General features: G+C 36.9%; 1 protein-coding gene across 10 annotated transcripts in view; it reads left to right on the top strand.

Moving 5' to 3' along the window:
- Nucleotides 1–21,016, top strand: part of GTDC1 (glycosyltransferase like domain containing 1) — a gene marked incomplete at both ends in the record, with an annotated part of 243,715 nt that overhangs the window by 210,373 nt on the left and 12,326 nt on the right. For 8 of the 10 annotated variants that reach the window (XM_084253971.1, XM_084253970.1, XM_084253966.1 and 5 more), the window contains one exon: nucleotides 10,027–10,136. The exons of the other annotated variants lie outside the window; for them this stretch is intronic. In XM_084253971.1, coding sequence (XP_084110097.1) covers nucleotides 10,027–10,136 — 110 coding nt within the window. The remainder of the gene's footprint in view (nucleotides 1–10,026; nucleotides 10,137–21,016) is intronic. 10 annotated transcript variants of the gene reach the window in all.

Raw genomic sequence — 21,016 nt, 5'->3', positions numbered from 1 at the left:
TAAGTGTCAGAGTGGATTTTTCTCTTCAAAATAGGATTCTTTCCCATATGTGAAGACCTTGCCATTTCTATATGTGGCAAAATGTCCACAACCAAGTAAGAAAACCTGTTTTTAGGAATTTAAATCTGTTTTGATGAAAGCCATCTAATAATCCAGACCATGTTTAATTCTCCACTAAAAAAAAAAAGATCTTTTATGTCATTTTATAGACCTGTGTTACCATAGGTTAAAAATATAACTTTCTCTGTTCAGCCAGGATGAACCACCGTTCATTCATTCTAAAGTCCTATTTTGAGTGAATGCCAACTTTTGGTGTGAAAGAGTTTCTCTAATGTTGTGGGACTGTCAGGCAAAATGTAACAGAATAAAATGTAAATAAATTTGAAATAATATAAAAAAAACACATAAAATCATTGGTAGCTTATGATTTTTAATTCAAAAGTGATTCAGGGAATTTCACAGGGATGACTACTAGAAACATTTGAAGTCAATAAAAGAAAAGAGGCAATGAATAAGAATTGGTAGAGAGATGGAAAAGGTGTTTCAGACTCAAGAATTGTAAGCAGAAGAGGTCTGGGTTGAAAACAGCAGAGAAGAAATAATATGAATGCCAGCACTCATCTGTCAGAACAGTAGGGGTAACTGGTTGATGGAAATATTTGAATGTTGGATAGGGTCACTTAATTTCAAGTTAATGATTTCTATAATATTTAGTGAACATTTCAGGGACTAGATAGCTAAAGAAAATCATGTTGAAGAGGTTAATGTAATTGTTTTTTGAAAGCAGAATTGAAGAGGGAGAGTCTAAAGCTGAGTGGTGTCGTCAAGGTATGAAGTGATAATATGGTACTATAAAAATGGAAATTTTTAGGCAATTCTTAAGTTTTTTATATAGGAATAGATGGCGAGATTGCTAATAAATCGATTCACATGACAAGTTTGGAAGCAGTTTTCTTGCATTATAAAATTTGTCAGACTGGAGATGTTGGAATATCAGGGTAAGGACATAACAATACCAGAGAGGTTCTTGGTAATCAGTGCTGTGATTGATGGGGGCAGCACATTAGTTTGTGAGTATTATAGATGAGTAGTCATTGGAAGAACCAGGTTAATTTCTGTATGTTCACCTAATTATATCAAAAGTAAAATAACCATTTACAGTAAGAGAAAATAAAAAAAATAGAGTCACAGATAATGATCTAGATTTTGAATCAATTCAGTTTAACAACTTTATGGGACTTTGGCTAGATAGGGGAAACAAAGGCATGAACTCTGCCCTCATGGAACTCACAACATAGCAGAAGTGAGTACATAAAACTTCAAAAGTAGGATAGTTCCAAGTTTTATGCAGGGGGAGAAAGGACAAAGGTCATTGCCTGGAGATTTAGAATGGCAGTACATTTGCAACATAGGAGGAAAAGGGAGAGTGTATTAGTAAATTTACAAAAGAATAATTTGAATGTTATAAAGAGAACTCACTGTTGCTTTTTACATTGTTTGAAACTTCCAAACGTTGAAAACAAATGTCCATTAGTAGTACAAATTACCTTTAAAATATGAGATATTATCTAACCATTTTAAAGGAAATACCTATATGCTCTGGTTTGGTAGATGTCTTCTAGGTAGCTAGTGGATATGAAAAGTACAGAATGACTAAAATTGATCCTATATTTATAAAATAAGGAATGCATTTGTTAAAATATACTCACACAAATACATGTTTGTATATACATAGAAGTAGCTCCGGAATTGCAGCAACAGTTGTTAGTTGTGACTACATCTGAAGAGTAGAATTAGGAGTTAAAAGGAACAGGAGTTTCTATTGCTTCATATATTTATGGATTATGTGTATTTTTTTACAATGGGCACATATCTTTTACAATTGAAATTTGTATTGAAATCATTGTGAATTCACATGCAGTTTTAAGAAATAATAGATTCTTTTTCTGGAATTCTGATCTTGTCCCATAAGTCCTTGAGAGTCAGTTCTTTTCTTAATTTTTAATTTTTTGGTCTATTTTCTCTCTGTTGCTCACATTAAGTAAATTATTTTGATCTCAAGATTATTGAGCCCATCCACTGATTTTTTTTATTTCTGTTAATATTTTTCATACTGTTATTTCCAACTGATAGTTCCTAAGCTGGAGCACTCTTAACACCTGACTGTAAGCTTCCTGGCAGCCCGGGTAAAGCAGGAAACAAGAATCTTACATCTTCCTACCTTAGGCTCATCAGAGTTTCCTAGAACAAATCCTGGGAGAAGTTTCTAAATATAGGAGTTGTATTTCAGAGGTAGCTCTCAGGATAACTTACAAACAGTTTTGAATGTATTTGCTATATATCTCTCGGAAGGAAATGTTATATAACCCAAAAGAAAGGCTAAGCGATTACTCAGTTTTAACTTACAGCCCTGTTCACAACATTCAACAGGAAGAAACTTTATTAAATGAAACAGAGAGAGACTTAATAAATTGGGGACAGAAAGAGTTTAGTTCCATTGGAACTCCCAGGTCTGAGAGGAAATAATTTTGATGATTTAAACATGTGTGGAATGGCTGCCTCTTCAGTAACATCCCAAGGGTGGGGAAGACCCAATTCATCTAAATTAAGACACCAGTTTTTTGAGGCATGATGTCTATGGGCTTCCTGGCCAGAGTTGCAAAGAAAGAGAGCTCATTGGCAACCTAGACAGCTGAATGAAATTACTGTGTACAATATCCAGAAAGAGTGGAAATCATTGTTGAAGAAAAACAACCTGGGGGGTCTAAGCTTTTAGCAGTGGGGAGATTTAAATGGAAATCATGTTGTGAGACCTAGTGGGAAAAATGATTTTTTGAGTATGGTTTTCACTGGGTGGCCTTCTGGATGGGGAAGATTTAATTGGGGAGAAGGTCATTAGGTTGTAGTCTAACTACATTATATGGAAACCAAGCAAGGGTCTTTTCTAAAGAGGCTGGTTGGTAGTGTTAAAAGTAGAAAACCTAAGAATCAGGAGAAAAACTGGGGCCAGTGGCAGGAATTGGGGTTGATAGAGAGGGCTTTCATCCAAGAGAATGGAAGGAAAGGGAGCAAAGTTGTAGGGACATCATGGAGGATAAGAAAAGAGATACAGCTAATATTCTAAGATGAAAGGATCTGTGAAAAGTCACCTAGAATGAGTACATTATTAGAACTATTGTTGTTAATAAATGTTGTCAGGTAAAAGAGATAACTTAAAAGTGTCAAGGACATTAATGGAGAAATTGTGGAGTAGGACTAGGATTGCAAACTTTAGAAAGGAAACTGAATATGAAAGCACAGATCTCCCCAAAAGAGGCAAGGTAGAACATCTAGAGCTCTAATAGACTCAATTTTGAAAGACAGACATCTCCTTCTCTCTTAATAAAAGGAGAGATGTGAATATGAATGTGCAGATGGCATGAAACCCTGATATGCATAAATTAGAATTTTATTTTTCTGGAACTTAATTTCTGTGCAATGGCCCATTTCAATATGATGATAGAAAGCTCAGGCAGTTCAAGATTCTGTCTTCCATTTTCCTGGTCCCCATTCCTTACAGGCTACTGCTAAGAGATCCCTTAGCTTCTATCTGTCTGCCAGCTGCTATGATTTTTTTCCATGATACAAAAACTATGGTTCCACTGTTGTGCTGCCACAGCTCAAGAATCTCTCACAAACGTCCCCTGTACTGTCTGTTGGGGATACACACACTCACTCAGACACTCATTCATTCTCTGGAGTCCTGCTCCTTTCCTGGCCTCTAACCCAGGCCTCTAACCCAGGAAACATAGTGCCTGACTTCTGGGAAACTCACATGTCCATTCCCTTCAATTCTCATCCATCAGTTTTTCTAGTTTCTGGTCTAGGGGTGGAACAATGACACAGGGTGGGCGGGTGAACACTATGGTCTCTGAAGTCCTCACTGTTTCTATGTCTGTATTCAACCAAGATGATAGCCCTCTTTTTTTTTTTTGGAGAAGCTTTGTCCCTGATCCATGCTTTTCCTAAAGCAATGAACACAAAATATCTCAGCATCTTGAATGTGTTGGTGGTAGAAAGGAGAATAAATAAATTGGCTTAAAGTTATAAAAGTTTAAAATGCCACAAATACCAAATATGAAGAGAATGAGAGTTTACTGTGTACCAGGCATTTCTTTCATTCCTAATAACAAATTTATTTAAATTTAAGTAGTATTACCACCCCATTTTAAGGATGAAGAAACTGACACCTTGTGGGGCTATGTGACGCAGCTGTCTCTAGTCACACCGCTAGGCAGTGGCAGAACAACCTCTCTCTGAACTGTATCTTCAATTCTCCCCCTAAAAATAAAACTAAAAGGCAGAATGCAGTCTGAGTAATGTTTAGAGAAAGTCACGATGGACCATCTTACTCTTAGTCAACTATAAGTACATGATGGTGAGGAGGGCTAGTAGACCTAGAGAGAGGCATTGGTAGAATAAGGGCGAGGGCAGGAAATAGGAGGAAGGGAGAGAGGAATTGAGAAGAGGATGGCTAAGAGTACTGGCTAAATTCTATTCAGACCACCATTTAAGAAGTAGGAGTAGCACATGTGGAGGGAAACTAGAACTGATCATTGATATGTCAGGCCTGTAGAAAGAAGCAAAGAATTTATGGCCCTAGAACAGATAGTAGAAAGGTAAATGATCGTAATTAACACAGATGCAAATAGAAGTTTTATGTTTTTGAATAAGGAACACATCCTTGAATTTGGAATAAGTGGTACTTCATAATGAGGAAGTAAAGATGAAATGAGCAGGGCCTCAGGTGAAACTTGAAACAAGGGTGGGGTGTTGGAGGTATCTTATTGCTATCTCTTAGCCAGTGGATTTTTAACATCAAGTAACAAGAATCTAAAGAATGTCCATAGCTCGACGGTCTGGAAATGAAACCACAGACTAAAGGTGCCAATTCTTTTTCTTCTTCTTATCTGTACAAAGAAGGAAATTTTTAAGAGTTGTAGACTATATAGAGGACAGAATATAAGATTGGAGTGATGAGACATGATTTCAAATGCCGACTCAATCTCCTGTGTGTGATCTTAGGTGAGGGGATAATTATGCTTGTATGACCACAAGATTGAGAGGCTTAAGTGAGATTATGATCAGGTGCCCGGCATGGGATCCTGAACATAGCAGGAACACTATAAATGTAATTCATTTTTCCCCACACCTTCATTTATTCAACAAATATTTTTAGAGAAGTTAATTTTCTGCCACAGATAATGCCTTCATCAGCACTGGCCACATTATGCTGCAATAATGAAGACCACCCCTCTCCCAAACCCCCTGCCTTATCCAAATCTCTGTTGCTTAACACAGCAGAAATTTACTTCTCCCATTCACCTCAAAGTCTGCTACATGTGTAAGTAGCTTTATAGGGCACCTCTCCTCCATATGACAATTGCTTCATTCTTTCAACCGAACAAACTTAACACAAGACCTCAAAAGACTCCCTGCAGCAGAAATAGTGCTATCCAGAACTTCTTTTAGTTGATTCTGCCTGGAAGTGACATACATCAACTGCTTGCAATCCATTGGCTAGAACTAGTCCCGTGGTCTCTCCCCTACTATAACGGGAAGAAGAAAGAGTCTTTTTTTCTCTGCCTACAGGGAAAGAAGACCACTTGTGACAAGTGGTGTCTACCACAACTTGGTTAGACACCGCGTATTTGGTATTAGTAGGTTACAACACAGACATCGTTTATTTTTCCCCCGTGGGGCTGTCAATGAGTGACGCACTACTGGGAAAGCTGTAGCATCAGTGAAGAGCCAGGCTTCTGCCCAGATGAGACAAGGAACCAGATCAAAGAGATTGCATTCAATAAGTGTAAAGTTATGTAGGGAAATGAGAAAGGGTAGCAGTTTCGTGTAAGTGACAAGTATGGAGTGCTTAGCAATCCTCAATAAATATTTACTGGATGAATGTTAAGTGAGGAATAAGAAGAAATTTAGCTCTAAAAAACTAAATGGGAAAGGCAACAGAGAGAGAACAGATATAGGAAGAAAAAACACATGGAAACAGTTTATGCTTTTCAAATGTTCTGAATAATATTTGGGAATAAAAGCTGTTCTTGCTATGTCTGCTGCTTCTAGTAAGCCTGAAATATTTCTGTGCTGGTCTCTTCTGCCACAGTCGGTCTTCAGAGGAGTAGGTTCTCAGCCAGACTGTTTCTTACCTACTCAGAAGTATGGGAATTGTGGAGATGCTTAGACTCTGACTCATCTTCTAGATCTTTTGCGATGAATCAAATTTACTTGGTGGGCAGCTGTCAAACGTAGAGGGTTACAGGAAATGAGAAATTAGGCTGCTGTAAATACTAAAGTTGTTATAGTTAAGCTAAATTCCCATAAATACAAATTTAATCAGGATATTGGAGGAGTGATTCCTTAAGATCATTAAAATGATTTATATCAAAAAATTAATAAAAAGACCATAGAAAATGGTGAAAAAAGATTTATAATGTACTCCCTACAGATGAACCCTGTTAATATTTGATAGAGTTCATCCCAAACTTTTTCCTAGGCACATACGTCTTTGTTTTACAAAAACAGATCATATAATACATACTACTCTGGCACCTCCCTTTTACATAACAGTTTTTCTTGGTTATTTCTCCATTTACGAAATACACATCCACATTATTTTTAATGGCTGGATATTTGATCATGTGTATGTGTCAAATATATTTCCTTATTATCCCATTAGGTTGTTTACAAATGGTTGCCATTATCAACAATGCTATTATGAACGTACTCTAGCTGAATTTCTGTGCACCTTTTTAATTATTTTATAAGGTAACTTTACTAAATTGGAATTACTGGGACCAAATTATGTACATTTTAAGGTTTATTATGTACATTACCAAATTGCCCTTTAAAATATTATTTCAATTTACATCCGTACCAGCAATGGATGAGAGGAGAAGAGTGTTTAGAATCCCATAATTCTACAAGTGTGATTGTAGAGAATTGAATATATTATTAAGTGTGAGTTTAATTTTGATAGTGTTGGCAGAAAGGGGCACTCAATTATAAATCCCCCAGCCTATAGTTAATGCTTTGTGCTAAAGTCATAAGTACGCGAGCTTCACATGAGATTTCTTAGAAAGGATATTAAGACAGATTCATATGTTCTGCTAAATGTATTCATTAATATCATGGGTGCTGGGATATGACCCATGGATAACCCATTGGATAGCTAGACTGACTTTCTTGCTTGACAAAAATATATTAAGCTCTGCCGCCAAGTATCACCTATTCCTTAATATATGGCTATGACTAAATATTTGTGCACATCTTTAATGATTGGCTACATGTTAGGCAATTTCTCATTTTTCTAAAGAGAAAACCAAGAAAAAAATTTGGCAAGATTGACTGTGCTTTGAGGAACACATGACATAGTCCAGTGTCTACTTGTAATAAGTAATCTATTAAATTTAGATAAATAATACTTCAAAGCACATAGAATATTTTTAAAAGTGTTACTCTATTTCCCACCCCTATTTCATGAAGCAGTTTTAGCCCAAATCCCCCTCCCATGCATCCTTGACATCAGAAAGATACCACCTTTTCAAGCAGTTGGGATATTTCCACCACCTTTCACCTGAAATTCACTCCAAATGCTTTGCAATGCAAGACTTGTGAAACAATGCATGATGCCATCATTGGAAATCTTTTACCAACTCTAGAAACCTACTTCTACCGTCTCCATTAGCCACTTACTCTTTTTTAGTCATCTTTAAGATACTTGTTTTCAACAACATCCAGCATTTCAAATTGCAGCCTCTTAAAATAGTCACTAACTTGGTATTAAATTCATTTGCTTCCATTTTTGATAGTGCCATCAAGTGAATGACTGCTAAAGCCATCCAAAATGTTTCAGGTTAATACAACTTCCCTAAACTGTATTTTGTTCAAAATAAAGTAATTAAGAAAGTTCTGATATTATAAGATCATTTATAAGGACTCTGGTATAAAATGCCTCTTATTTTGAAGCATAATTTGGAGGAAGAAAAAAATCTCACCTTACATTCATCCATATATTATAGTTTAAACAAAAAGAGAGGGGATTCATACAAATCTCTTTTGTGTTCTATGCAAAGTGACTATTGAATATGAAAGCTTTTGTCCATCTATAAAAAATACCTAAAGAATACAGTAGGATTGCAATGCATTTATCTTATATAGAAACACTGAAAAATATAGATTCATAAAGCTTGCTGTTTTGAAAATACTCACACTGAAATATTTTAAGAACTGCAGCTTCTACCCGATTTAACCGCCTTCCAACCCCAATCCATGTGTACTTTTAGTTTAATACAAAATAAACAAAAAACCCCAGCAGAAATTATTTACAATAGATATTCTTTTAAAGATCCACAGCTAAAATTTTTGGAACACAAAATGAAAAATTTAGAGAACTCAGTGGCTAGATTTCCCTAAAGTGTTACTCCCTCTTTAAGATATATTATATTGTTTCCATTCTTTTCATCTAAGTATTTCCAAGAGAATCACACTAAAAGAACATATTACAGATTAGGTGGCAGCTCTTTGATTGATATGGTTAAAGATAGCATATGGCATATTCTTTACTTTCAAACTGTGTTGAGTCTTTGTTCCTGTCCACAGCAGAACTGTGTATGAGTACTATCCAGATCTTCCCAATGGTACATGCATGTAATGTGCATCATCTTAAAAAGCGATGAGCATTTTCCCATTGCCTTCTTTATTATTTGAAGTAAATGAAACTGAAAGAAATCAAGCTTAAAATTGTTATACAACTCTAATTCTATAAGATCTTATAATTCCATAAGATTATAAATGCTGTTTGAAAATGTGAATCAGAAGATGCATTTGTTTTAATTCTTGATACTGAAAATATTGACTGAATTGTGAATTAACACATTTAGGGTTGCAGATGTCATTTTTCATGAGATTTCCTGAATGATGTAATTTTCATATTTCATATAGCAGTTTGATCAATTTACAGATTTATTTTACATAATTAGTTAGTAAATGAGAAATTCAATTGCTGATATATAACTATTTCTCTGTAATATAAAAATAAGTTAAAATTCTGAATTATAAATAAAAAGACAAATATTTTGAAGACATCTGGCCCACATCTGTCTGAAATAAGATAATTTAAAACAGTGTAATTAAATGCAAAAAATACTGAAATGTTCACACCTTAGAATGTAAAAAATAACTCATTCCATTTTAATGTGGTTTCTTGAATTGGTTTTTTTTTTTTTATTTTACTGTCCTTTAGCCTCTCATTCTGTCATTACAGAAAAGACTGACAAGCTAAACAAACAAAAATAATCTGTGTTTTTTCAAAGCCTCTACTAAATGAAAGAATTATCTTTATTACTATTCTTTTATATGTTGACTAACCTCTACCCCTACGTTAATACTCAGCAGACTTAGACTCAGGCCTACCCCCTTTTGATGTATTTATAATTCTCCATTCAATTATTTAAAATGAGAGATTAGTGAGAGAGTCTGTAATCTCACTCCCTAAATTGTGTGTTCCTTGTGTGCACAAAGAGCCCTGGTAAATGTGAGCGGAAGGTATTCAGACTCATGGAAATGAAAAGCATCTTTGGTACATTCTCATGATCAGTAGAGAATCATCCTTTGAAGGCTAGTGTTTTCTTTTGTTAAAAACGTGAGTTAAGTGGAAAATTAACCACATTAGGAGAAAGGAAAATATGCGAGACTTTCTATAGTCTAACCAAAAAATGTGAAAAATATGATAGATTTCTCTTTTAATGAAAGACTGCAGAGCCTTAAGACTTCACTAGGAGAAAAGTTCTATTCCTGAAATCACATAGTGCTGATGCTACAATGTAAGACTATAGGGGAAGATGTCTACTTGGACTCCGGAGCCTCCTCACACTAACGATAGACCAAGAAAGGAATTGATACTGTGAGAAGTAAAAACGCTTTTCCTAACACATACCCTAAGGTGTCACAAATTATATTTTTTGTATTTATTTCCAGGGAACACGATAAAGATCCAGAGAGTTTTTTTAAGGTATTAATGCATCTGAAGGACTTAGGACTCAATTTCCATGTATCTGTCCTTGGAGAAACCTTCACAGATGTCCCAGGTAACACTTTTGAGTTTTCTAATGTGTATTTTTATAGATGCCATAAGCTCTACAACTTAAGTATTAATTTCCATGTCTCTCTTTGTTAGAATCATCAAGATGAGCACTGTTAACCAAAAGATTATACGATGGCATTAAAGTGTGATTCAATTAAAAAAAAAATACTTAAGTAAGCATTCTTTGATTTAAGTTGAGAACGTGAAGTCATCTCTTTTATCAAATATACTTTATACAATGCATCTTGATGTAAATAAAATATATTGCTCTAGGCATCTTTAACACTTAAGGAAAGTGGAGATTTGTAATTGGATAGACAACCTCTCACCTCTGGGGTCACTGGTTTGAATCCTTCTCACATTGGTAATGGCTGAAATACATTACCATCTGTTAGGTGGCCTGTGTAAAGTATTTTGGCATCAAACTTATAATGAGAAATAGACCACAATCTATATCATAGTGTCATTTACCCATGCCTTTTTTATTAAACTTGAGAAAACAAACAAAAATCTGAAGCTGGTCTTCTCATACTTAACATCACGTGGAACATTTTCAGAGTCATTTCTTTTACTTTGCGTCCTCATGGGGCATGTTTAGATCAGTAACCTGAGCATCCTGACTCCTTTCATAGCACATAAGTTGTTTAAACTTTGGGCAGTCAGGATTTTTTTTCTTGGAAATTCCAAATAGGGGGCCTCTCTGGTGGTACAAGGGGTTAAGTCTCAGCACTATCAAGCTATAGCCAGCCACTGCAGCAGAAGTTCGATCCCTGGCCAGGGAGCTACCCACATGGTGCAGCAGACCTCTCCTATCTCGCCCACTGCTCCCCTCAGCAGTGTATTTCAGTAGATCTGCCTGTTCTGCTCCCCACTCTGTCTCTAAACCCTCTCACTCCCTGCATCTCTGGCCTACACCCCAGTTCTTATGTACATAAACAAGTAAAAATAAATCTTTTTTTAAAAAAAGAAAATTCCAATTATACAGACAACAAAATTTTAGAAATGACCTCAGCCATCATGCGTTATGACTCTCAAGGACCATTTCGAGTTTAGCCTCACTTGCTAGGAACATCTTGATTCTGGTACGATGCTGGGAACTATACTCAGCATGTACTTCAGGAGCCTCATCTGATGGGACTCACCTCCTGTCCTCTGCGTTCACAAATATCAACCTTTTTTTCAATTCCTCTGAGGAGCCAGCTTTCTTTAGGACCCTGAACATTTGCCTGTTTGTTTGTACTTTATCTTAACTCAGAGGCTTTTTTTTTTCTCAATATGTAGCTTTGTCATGATCTTAAGACACCCTATGCTTTTACCTCATGGTGCATACCTGAGTTTCTAATTAAATAATTATATGTAATTTTTAATATCACTTGCACACACACTCATGCACACATATTATGAACAAGAACTATGGTTCATCACTGTCCTACAGAGCCTAGTACCCTGCCAGGTATAATACAAGGACTCAGTGACTATTTGTTGCATCAAAGGGGTAGTAAAAAATAATATAAACTCCCTGCCCTCATATAATTTATAGTTTTCTTGGGAAGGAACACTTGTGCATAAGTGCAGGAGAGAGCGAATCACGAGATAATATAATTGTATATTAACACTGACACATGTGGCTTAGAGTAGAATGTTAATTAAAGAGCTAATACTTGAACAGCCAAAGGATTAGGATATTCCAAAAGGGAAACATCGGCAAAGCATATAGAAGCAAACATTTTAGAGATTGTATTTAAATGAGAGAACAACTTCAGTGGGGTTGCTAATATAAATAGAACAGGAGATTCTGCATGTAAACCTTAATAAATAATTAAATGCACCTTACACAGCTTGAGAAGGATCAACAGATGAAGGGTCTTGATAACCAAAGCATCTTCGGTAGAAGTAAGCAATAAAGAGCCTAGATCTTGAACAGGTCAAGAAAAAATACCTTAGGAAGGTTTATCTTGCAGTGATATGGAGGTGGTGGCTGAGAGATTAGTGAAAATTAGTGAGAGGACTGGATAAGAGAGAGGAAAACGCAGAGGAGAATTTGGTAGATGAATGCCTAGAGAGTAAGAAAGTTCATTTGCAAAGCTGGTGAGCTCAGTATTGTTTGTGCCAGCTTGGAAGTGTTTGTGGATGAACTGAGAAAAGAGACTGGAGGAAACCCCTAAGCAGAAGGCTTCTTAGTCAGTTTTAGTTTGGGTTGCTTTAGGCCACCACTACAAAGAAGACTTACAGTATTCTACTCAAGGGCCATGTTCACATGGGGAGACCATAATCTCCCCTCCCATACATTAACATGAAGCTTTTTAATATAGTGAGGCGCCATGGACTGGGGTGGCTGCAGGAGGGGGTCCAATGCTCAGTAATTACAACTCCAATCTTATTACTCATTTAATCTTCACTTCAACATGCACTTACTGAACATTTGTGGAAGGGGGATTCCATGGTGAACAAAACTCAGTCTCCCCCTTCAAGCAACTCTGCCTTGGGGTGATACTTACATTATTAAGAGGACACTGAAATAATTAAGGACTTCTGTGGAAGCCTCTAGCAAGAGGCATCATATTATTTATGTACACATTCCTGTTACTCCCAGTCTCAACTGGGGCTGCTTTCAGTCTTAGCTCTGGTCCATTGCTGTCATTTCTAATGTGCATCAACTCTCATTGTGGCTACACTTCCCCTCTCATGTTGGGGAAGCCCAGGTTGTTAAAACATAAATCAGCTTGCTAGCTTTCCAGTTGTGCGACAGAAGGCCACTATGCCCAAGTGGCCTTCTTTATTCCCAAGGTTTTCTAACAGGCTACTCTGTGTTAACTCTGGCCATTCTTATCACATTCTTATCAATTACACATCGCTGACTGTACCGAGACATTGTTCTCAGCTATTACAAATATTAACTCTTTCGTGCTTCGTAACAGCCTCATTCAGTTTCCTATCTCAACTTTTCTTAGGTATGAAAAACTGACACACAAAGAAATTATGTAAGGTCAGCCAGCTAGGTAGTAGTTATAACCACTATGCTGTCCTACCTTTCCATTTTCTTGTTTTCTAACCCAGCTGTTTCTCTAGGTTTAAACATAATTCTTTTCCCCAACTAACATCCAGCACTCTACAAAAAGGGGTAATAAGAAGGTATATATTTCTTTTCCTGTTGTCTTTTCTAGGTGCTACATTAGCATATCTAATGCCCATGTCATGCAGCTTATATACTGGATAATACCAGCCAGAAGAATCACTGCAACACACATCTGTAAGGAAGGTCCCATGCTATTTAATTGCTGCTATTTATTGAAAATTTGCTTCATCCCTGGTGCTTTGCCAGGTAATTCCATGTGACGCTCATGATAATCCCCATGGAGTAGGAATTATTGCCCCATTTTATAGAGTTCTGAGATTTAAGACATCAGTGGTTTTGATTAGTGTACCTGTAAGTCATGCATTTGTCCTTCACATAAAAGCCTTCATAGATTTAGCCAAGAAAAGTTGAATGTATCACTTGAGGACCACTACTCTTTATCCATCCCTCTCCTCAGAGCTCTTAGGAAACTGTTATATCTCTGAGTGATGACATTAGTGCCAATAAGACTTACTTCCCTTTTTGAGGAAACAAAATATCGTCATTAAGTGCCTTTTCAAAATAGAACATGCTATGATAAATAAATATGTAGAAGAGTCTCCATACTGTTGATTATTTTCCAGTAGATTGATTATGCTCAAATTATGTTATAAGGTTCTTATAATCCTTTTTCTCAAAAGTGTGATATAATTGATTCAGATTTTTAACACATTTGTATCATCCTTCAGTTTTACAAAAGACACAGAGATTTCGGACATTGACTGTCCCACATTCTCCATTTCACAGTGGGTGCAGGGGGCAGTAACAGTGACAGGTAGAACTGGGAATTGGTCTCATCATCCCTACTTACTTCTGTATTTGTTCAATAATGTTTTTAACTATCTGCTCTGTGCCAAGCACCAAGCTAGACATTAAAAACAAAATAGTGACAAAGCAGACATGTTCTGTGACATTTGGAACTTGCATCGAACACCATAGTCATCACTTATGAAAGACACTTCTTAAAAATGTTAAAATTAATGTTTCCTGAGCATTTAGCATGTACCAGGTATTGTTCTAAGCCCTTTATGCATTTATGCATTACCTTATTAACCTTTCACACAGCCCTGCGAATTGGGCATAATTATGATTACCATTTTATAGCTTAGAAAAGCAAGGCAGAGGTTAAGCCATTTGCCTGAAATCACCCATCATCCAGGTATGATGCCCCAATTCAAGCCTTGTCAGTCTACCAACACTGCCAGTGCTCAGCCACCACTCCACATGGATGTCCACAACATTTCTACCTGTTTTGTAGGTGAGAAAGCAGGAGGTGCTAATGGTGGGAAATTCCTGGCCATTCCTATGAAATTATTTCCATTTTCTCTGATAATCTTGCAAATAGGAAGTTTAAAGAAAAACTGAAATCCATGCCCTAAATATCTCCCCCTTAGATGTTAGAGTATATTCCCTCTTTTTCTTCCATGTTTTCATCACAAGGTTTCAAAAACAGTATGAAGTGGGAAAGAATTCCAAATAACATTTGACATATATTTAGTATTCAATAAGCATTATTTGAATGGATGAAATAATGAATTTGGCATAATAAAATGATACAGTTTACATACCTTATAAGATATGTACAAATAAACAATGATATGATTTCCAAATACTAAAGAATTAGTCGATGAAAATAGAGAAATTTGCTGGACATACCCCAGAGATTTAAGGAGACTGTAGGTGCTTTTATATGATATTCTCAGTTTTAATGTATGTAACTTGATTTATAATAAATCTGTTTTTCAGTTATTTGATTATCTTTCAGCTCCTCCATCAGTCAGAATAAGTTGTGTTATGCTAAGCTAACAGATGATTTTAACTCTCGATGGCTTAAAGCATGTAAGATTTATTTCTTACTTGTGCAATGTCTTTGCAACTAGGCAATGGAGTATTCAACTCATTACTCATTCAGGTGGCTGAGGGGCCCAAGTTGATAGGGAGACTCAAGCAACCAGCATTTCAAATGCTGTCAGTTCCCATGCCAGGTGAAGAGAAAGCCAGGAGATTCACCCCTCAACAATTGAGTGCTCTAGACCAAATGTGGCCTAGAGCTCCACTCAACTCGGTGGGTGGTCAGCACTTTTTGCACAGCAGTGCACAGTGATAAGTGGAGGCCAGAAAGTGTAGTCCTGCTTTAAGTGCAGAATGGGGGAGAGCAGAAATACTTGGTGGACAGCACCATTGACCACCACAGCTTTTTAATATGGGTCATGACCTGAGTCTCATCAGAGAGTAAGCCATAGCTGACCAAGAGGTCCTCCTTAATCAGAGTGAATCCATTATTCTGGAGTAAATAACCCTTAACAATTTTTAGTGTATTGCCCATAGTCTTCTTGCTGGAAACATCCCAACTGATGAGAGAAGATACGACTAGCAACTGTCCCATAAGCAGAGCAGGTATCAGGTGCTGATGGTGTCTGTGGGAATGAAGTTAATTATCACTTCCAGGTGGCTTGGCATCTTGGCATTTGGTTGTCACTCATGAGGGCCTTGCCCTCCACCTCCAGAGGCTATTTGGTAATGTCCAGGGTCATTGTTGATTGCTACAACTATTGAGGGAGGGTACTATTGGCATCTAGTCAGCAGAGGCCCAGGATGCTGCTAAACTGCCTACAATACACAGTCTCCTACAGCAAATAATTGCCCAACCTAAAACACCAATTGTGCCAAGACTAATAAAGTCTAATTTATAAGAACTAAAGGCAGACTATCAGTTTGTGATGGTTCCCATAGCTCTCTAGGTAACTTCAGTTCACATATCTGTGGAAGAAAATGGAGGAGGTAGGAAAGGAAATAATAACAATAGGCAATAATAATAATAAGCCACTTCCATGAGTGATATTGAGGATTTCCACACAATTAATTAAATGGGGGGGGGAGACTGTGCTTTCTAAACTACTCTGAAAATTTTATTATAGAACTTCCCTTCAGAGTTTTTATTTGGAGTGAGTCTTTAATATAGTTTGGACCCAAAAAAGACATTAATGGTAGTGAACCTTAAAAGTTCACTCTTGCCATTATTTTAATTATTTTTAGTTCAGAAAATTGAAAGGTCATTCTGCTACATAAACCATCCATCAGGCTCCATGTTACAAATGAACTGAAAAGCCTAGAAGCTCTTCAATGCAAATATTTTAGTCTTGGCCTGTTCTCATGACAAGGTCACATTGTTAGCCCTTGATATGGTTTAAAAAAAAAAAAAAGCAAATGCTTAAGATATCAAATTAATGGAATGTGTTTGTATACTTAATGATTTCCCACAAGTGATAATTCTAAACAAAATATTCTTTTCTATGAAGAGCCAAAACCTTACATCAGGGTTGTTCTTTCCCTACAGCAGACATGGTCGGGGAAGGAGTTTTGGCTTTAGGTATTAAGAGAACCAGAAAAGTTGCAAGGAAAATAAAACCTGAACTATGGTTTTGGCACACAGAAGTCTTTCTAGTTCACCTTTAATTTGAGGTTAAGAACAGTGTGTGGAAAGCTCTGGTTAGTATCTAGCATGACATACATTAGGCCTGTGATCTTGGCATAGTCTTTATCCTTAGCTCCGCAGTCAAATATTGGATAGCTGTATCACATGTATGTTCCATCCTGTCTCCCTGCTCAGCCTACGGCTCCAGTCTCATTTTCAATAAAGCAGATATACTAAGGAAGAAATACTAGGAAGGTTAGGATCACAAGAAACTTATATTACATTTCTATAAAGGTATAAAATCTTGCTGCAAGGGAAATGTAGCAAAAAGAAAACTCTTAATATATTGGTCAATATTGAATTATAAGATGCCTATATATTAGATGAAATAAATGTGTTAGTAAGAGTAAATAAACTCATTCTCTCCAGACACTACCATTCCCTAAACCTATTCCTTTTCCTTGTGATTTTTTTTAAAGTTGGCCCAAAACACTTTAATTTTGCCAGTAACAACAAATACATGTAAATACAAAAAATTCATGAGAGAGCAGTTGCTTTGACCAAAGGAATAAAAGTAAAGGCATATCATAAGACTGGCCAGATTATGGGGAAATATCTTCACATGTGGTGATGGCAATGTAAATTATTTTCCTTGTGCCATGTAAGTTAAGTGACTCATTAGTTTCACATCAGAGACTGTATCCCATAGAAATAATCCTCATGCCTCACACTTGTTTCTGTTGCCACCTTTCCAATTCTTGCCTTTATTTTCTGGGGCCTTGCAACCTGTGAAGGCAACAGGTTGGTCTCGCTGCCTCTAGACATTTTGATATTCAATTTATGCACCTACTTGCTAAGCCTAAACCATCCAAGAAGAGAATCACTTTAGTATAACAATAATATGAACATGTCTCGTAGACTTTCTGAAAGATGAATTAACTTTCCTTTGTAGCAAATGAGGTTCTTCAGAGACCCTAACCTAGCATCTCATGAATTCTGATTCTCTTTGCCATTTCCTGGATGCACCTGTGCACTTATCCACTTCTGTGACTTAAGTATTTTTTCCTTAAATTCCTCTCCCACTCCCCACAACAACACATGCATATCATTCCTCCACCCAGAAAAATCCCAACTCCAGTGATACTTCTTATGCTAAGCCTTCCTTTCCACCCTTCTAGTTGTTTAGAGCAGCCATATACATCCTATCATTTGCAAAGCACGTATCATATTGTGATCAGTTGTCACTTGGCTGCCTTCCGGGGCTGTGGTATATGTAACTGACCGGAAGACAATTGGTGGGCGAACCCTCCAGTTTTTGAAACAGAGACAGCACACAGAGTGGAAATTAGCAACACTCCCAGTAGGAAAGGCAGGCTCCCTTGATTCAGCTCTCTGTGATACCCTTGACAAAGGTTGATTCTCATTCCATATTTAAGAGGCTCTCTTTGCATTCTCAGGAAAAATTTATTAACCCTTCCACTGCCCACACCCCCAAATGCTGTGGAGGCTCAGGAGACACATGTGACTGGTAACTCACTCCCATTCCTCAGTATGTCCTGTGAGAGTTAGTCTTTTCCCCGTGACCACCCCCAGACACGCCTTCCCTGGCACGCCTAAACTTCGGATCTGCTTGAAGTCTACTCCTGCAGCTTCTGTAAGTGAAATGTTTATCTTTTCTACTGAAACTGGAAAATTCAGTGCCACTCTCAAGATGATTTATCCATCCCACCAGAGGGAAGACCATGAAGATAATATGTTCTGGAATATAACTCCCAAAACATCTCTTAAGAAATTGTTCTCAAAGGTTATAACTGGGAAAACATTAATGAGGACAAATGCTCTTTGATTTTCATAAAGTGTCCTCCAAGTTTATGAGAAATGTGTACTGTTGAAAGACATAACGAATTAGATAAATTAATATGAATGGAAAAAGCTCAAGACATTAATAGGGCCTCCCCATTGGCACAGCGGTTGAGCGCTGGGTTGCGAAGCTGCCCGCAGCCTCTGCAGCGCTGGTTCGATCCCCAGCCACCTGCATGGCGAGGGTCCCACATGGCGCGCAGACCTTTCCTGCCGCCCGCTGCTCCCCTCAGCAGTGTACTTCATCAAGTCTGCCTGTTCTGTTCCCCACTCTGGCTCTGGTGAATTCTCTCCCTCTGGTGAATTCACCCTCCCGCGCTTCTGACTGTACCCAGTGCTTGTATAAATAAATAAATAAATCTTAAAAAAAAAAAGACATTAATAGACCAATAGGCTATTCTAAACAGACACTTATTTTAAAAGTCTGAAATATATATGTGACTTAGGACTGACATCAGGAGAGAACTTAGAATGTGGCTTATGTGCACTGCCTTAGAATGTTACCCTTTGAGGTCCTGTATTCCCATAGTTGTATATGGTCATGATTTGGTGTATGGCAGGGTCAATGTAATACTGAACCCCATAAGGGACTCTGGCAGAAGGCCTGCCTTTCACAGATTCATCCTTCCTGCGATGCAGGACAGACAGCAAGCAGCACTACAGGGAGTGACTAGCTGGCTCTAACTAGTGAGCATTTCCAGCTTTCTCGCCTCTCCTAAATGGTTGCCTTTGTAAGATGGAAACCGCCACAGCTAGATGATACAATGGGATGAACACCACACTGAAATTGGAAGGTTTGGCCTGAGGTTGTATCTATCCCATAAGCCTTGACTAACCAATCTTCCTAAAAACTTCAACCTAAATAATTAATTAAACTAACCAAATTTCCCCATATCTCACCTTCTCCTCTTATCCTGCCTTTGCCAAATAAATAACAACCTCACTGATGAGCAGTATCACCTCTTGTAGCCTTAGTTTACTCCTCCATTAAATAAAGTCATCCAAAAGAGGTTAGAGGAGATTAGGGTGTATCATTTTTAATCTGGGGGTGGGGGGGCACAACCCCATCCCCAAGGGAATTGCACAAAGTGATACTTTCTGAAATCTTTATTGCAAAATAATTAGTAATAATGTTTTTTCAAAGCACATTTTATTCTTTGCCTCAGTTCATCTTTCTGCACTCCCAAACCCAACCCCCTACCCCAGGCAGTTAAGAACCATAGATTTAGGTAGTCACAGTTATTCTAGCCTCACGAGTATATATATAGCTTTTGATCTTATCATTGCTCATTCCACCCCCATCTTCCAAGACTCATCTCAACCACTTTCCCTGATCTCTAAAACAGATGTACTCTCTCCTTTCTTTGAATGTCCATAGGATTTTTTTATACTTAACTATATAGTCATACTTCAATAATAGAAAACAAACAGTTGAGTATTATCTTATGTGGCTTCATATAACCCAAAGATTCTAATACATCAGTGTTTTCAAATTTTTGACCATGACCCACCCCAAGATACACTATAAATACACCATGACCTAGTCTACATGTGTGTAGGCACACTTACAGTTGAAACAGAGCTTTCATTCTTATTTCAGTGGATGAATTCTGATATTTTCTTTCCTGTCTGTTGGATTTCTTTTCTTTTAATGTTGCTCTAAACTAATTCACAATCCTTAGTCACAATATTACTATATAACCCATTGAACATAGTAGGTATACTATTTTTTGTACATGTTAATTAAGTTGACTGACCTTTTGTTAAAATCATCATGGAAATATTACAGATCCATGGGTGTGTTCCACTACCCATCTTGGTATATTATGTTTTTATTTATATCTTAATTTTCTCTCATACACACATCTATTACATTCTCAGAATGGTAATGTTTTGTTTTAATTTTGCATGTACAAACCAGTCTAAGAAAGCAAATGAAGTTATTTTTCCATTTTTAAAGTCAGATGAAGAAATGTAATTGTACAATAATTATCACAATGACAAAACTCCTAAAAGTATTGTATTTGATACATTATAAGAGTATTTACTGAGTATTGAGCATGTGCCCTGCTTTGTGCCGCGTATTTTATATGATTCCTTCTAATCCTATGACAGCCTACAGGATAACACTTTCACTTTCTCTGTAAGAATGCCAGATCAAACTGTATCATTTTTACTTTACTCAGTGAACATTCTTAGTGCTAAACTAAACTCTTAAGTTCTGATTTGGGTTTATTTTCTGATAAGGTTTTTATTTCCTACAAAGTTCTCTGTAATTTAGCAAGTTTTTTTTTCACAGTACGTTTTAACTGTGTTCAGTGCTTATGAAAAATGTCAAGCTGATGGTGTTGAGGAATGAAAGTTGTACCAACTGACGAATCAGTTTCTTGATGTTCATTTTATGAATTTCATTAATTGGAAAATGTAACAGAAAATAATGATGAATTTTTCTTATATTTTTAAAGGGACATTGATTCTAGAAGAGCAAAACTTT

The sequence above is a fragment of the Talpa europaea genome (genome assembly GCF_964194135.1).
Source record: "Talpa europaea genome assembly, chromosome: 1".
Lineage (NCBI taxonomy): Eukaryota > Metazoa > Chordata > Mammalia > Eulipotyphla > Talpidae > Talpa > Talpa europaea.
The sequence above is the reverse complement of the archived record's forward strand: the minus strand, read 5'-3'. Positions and strand labels throughout refer to the sequence as shown.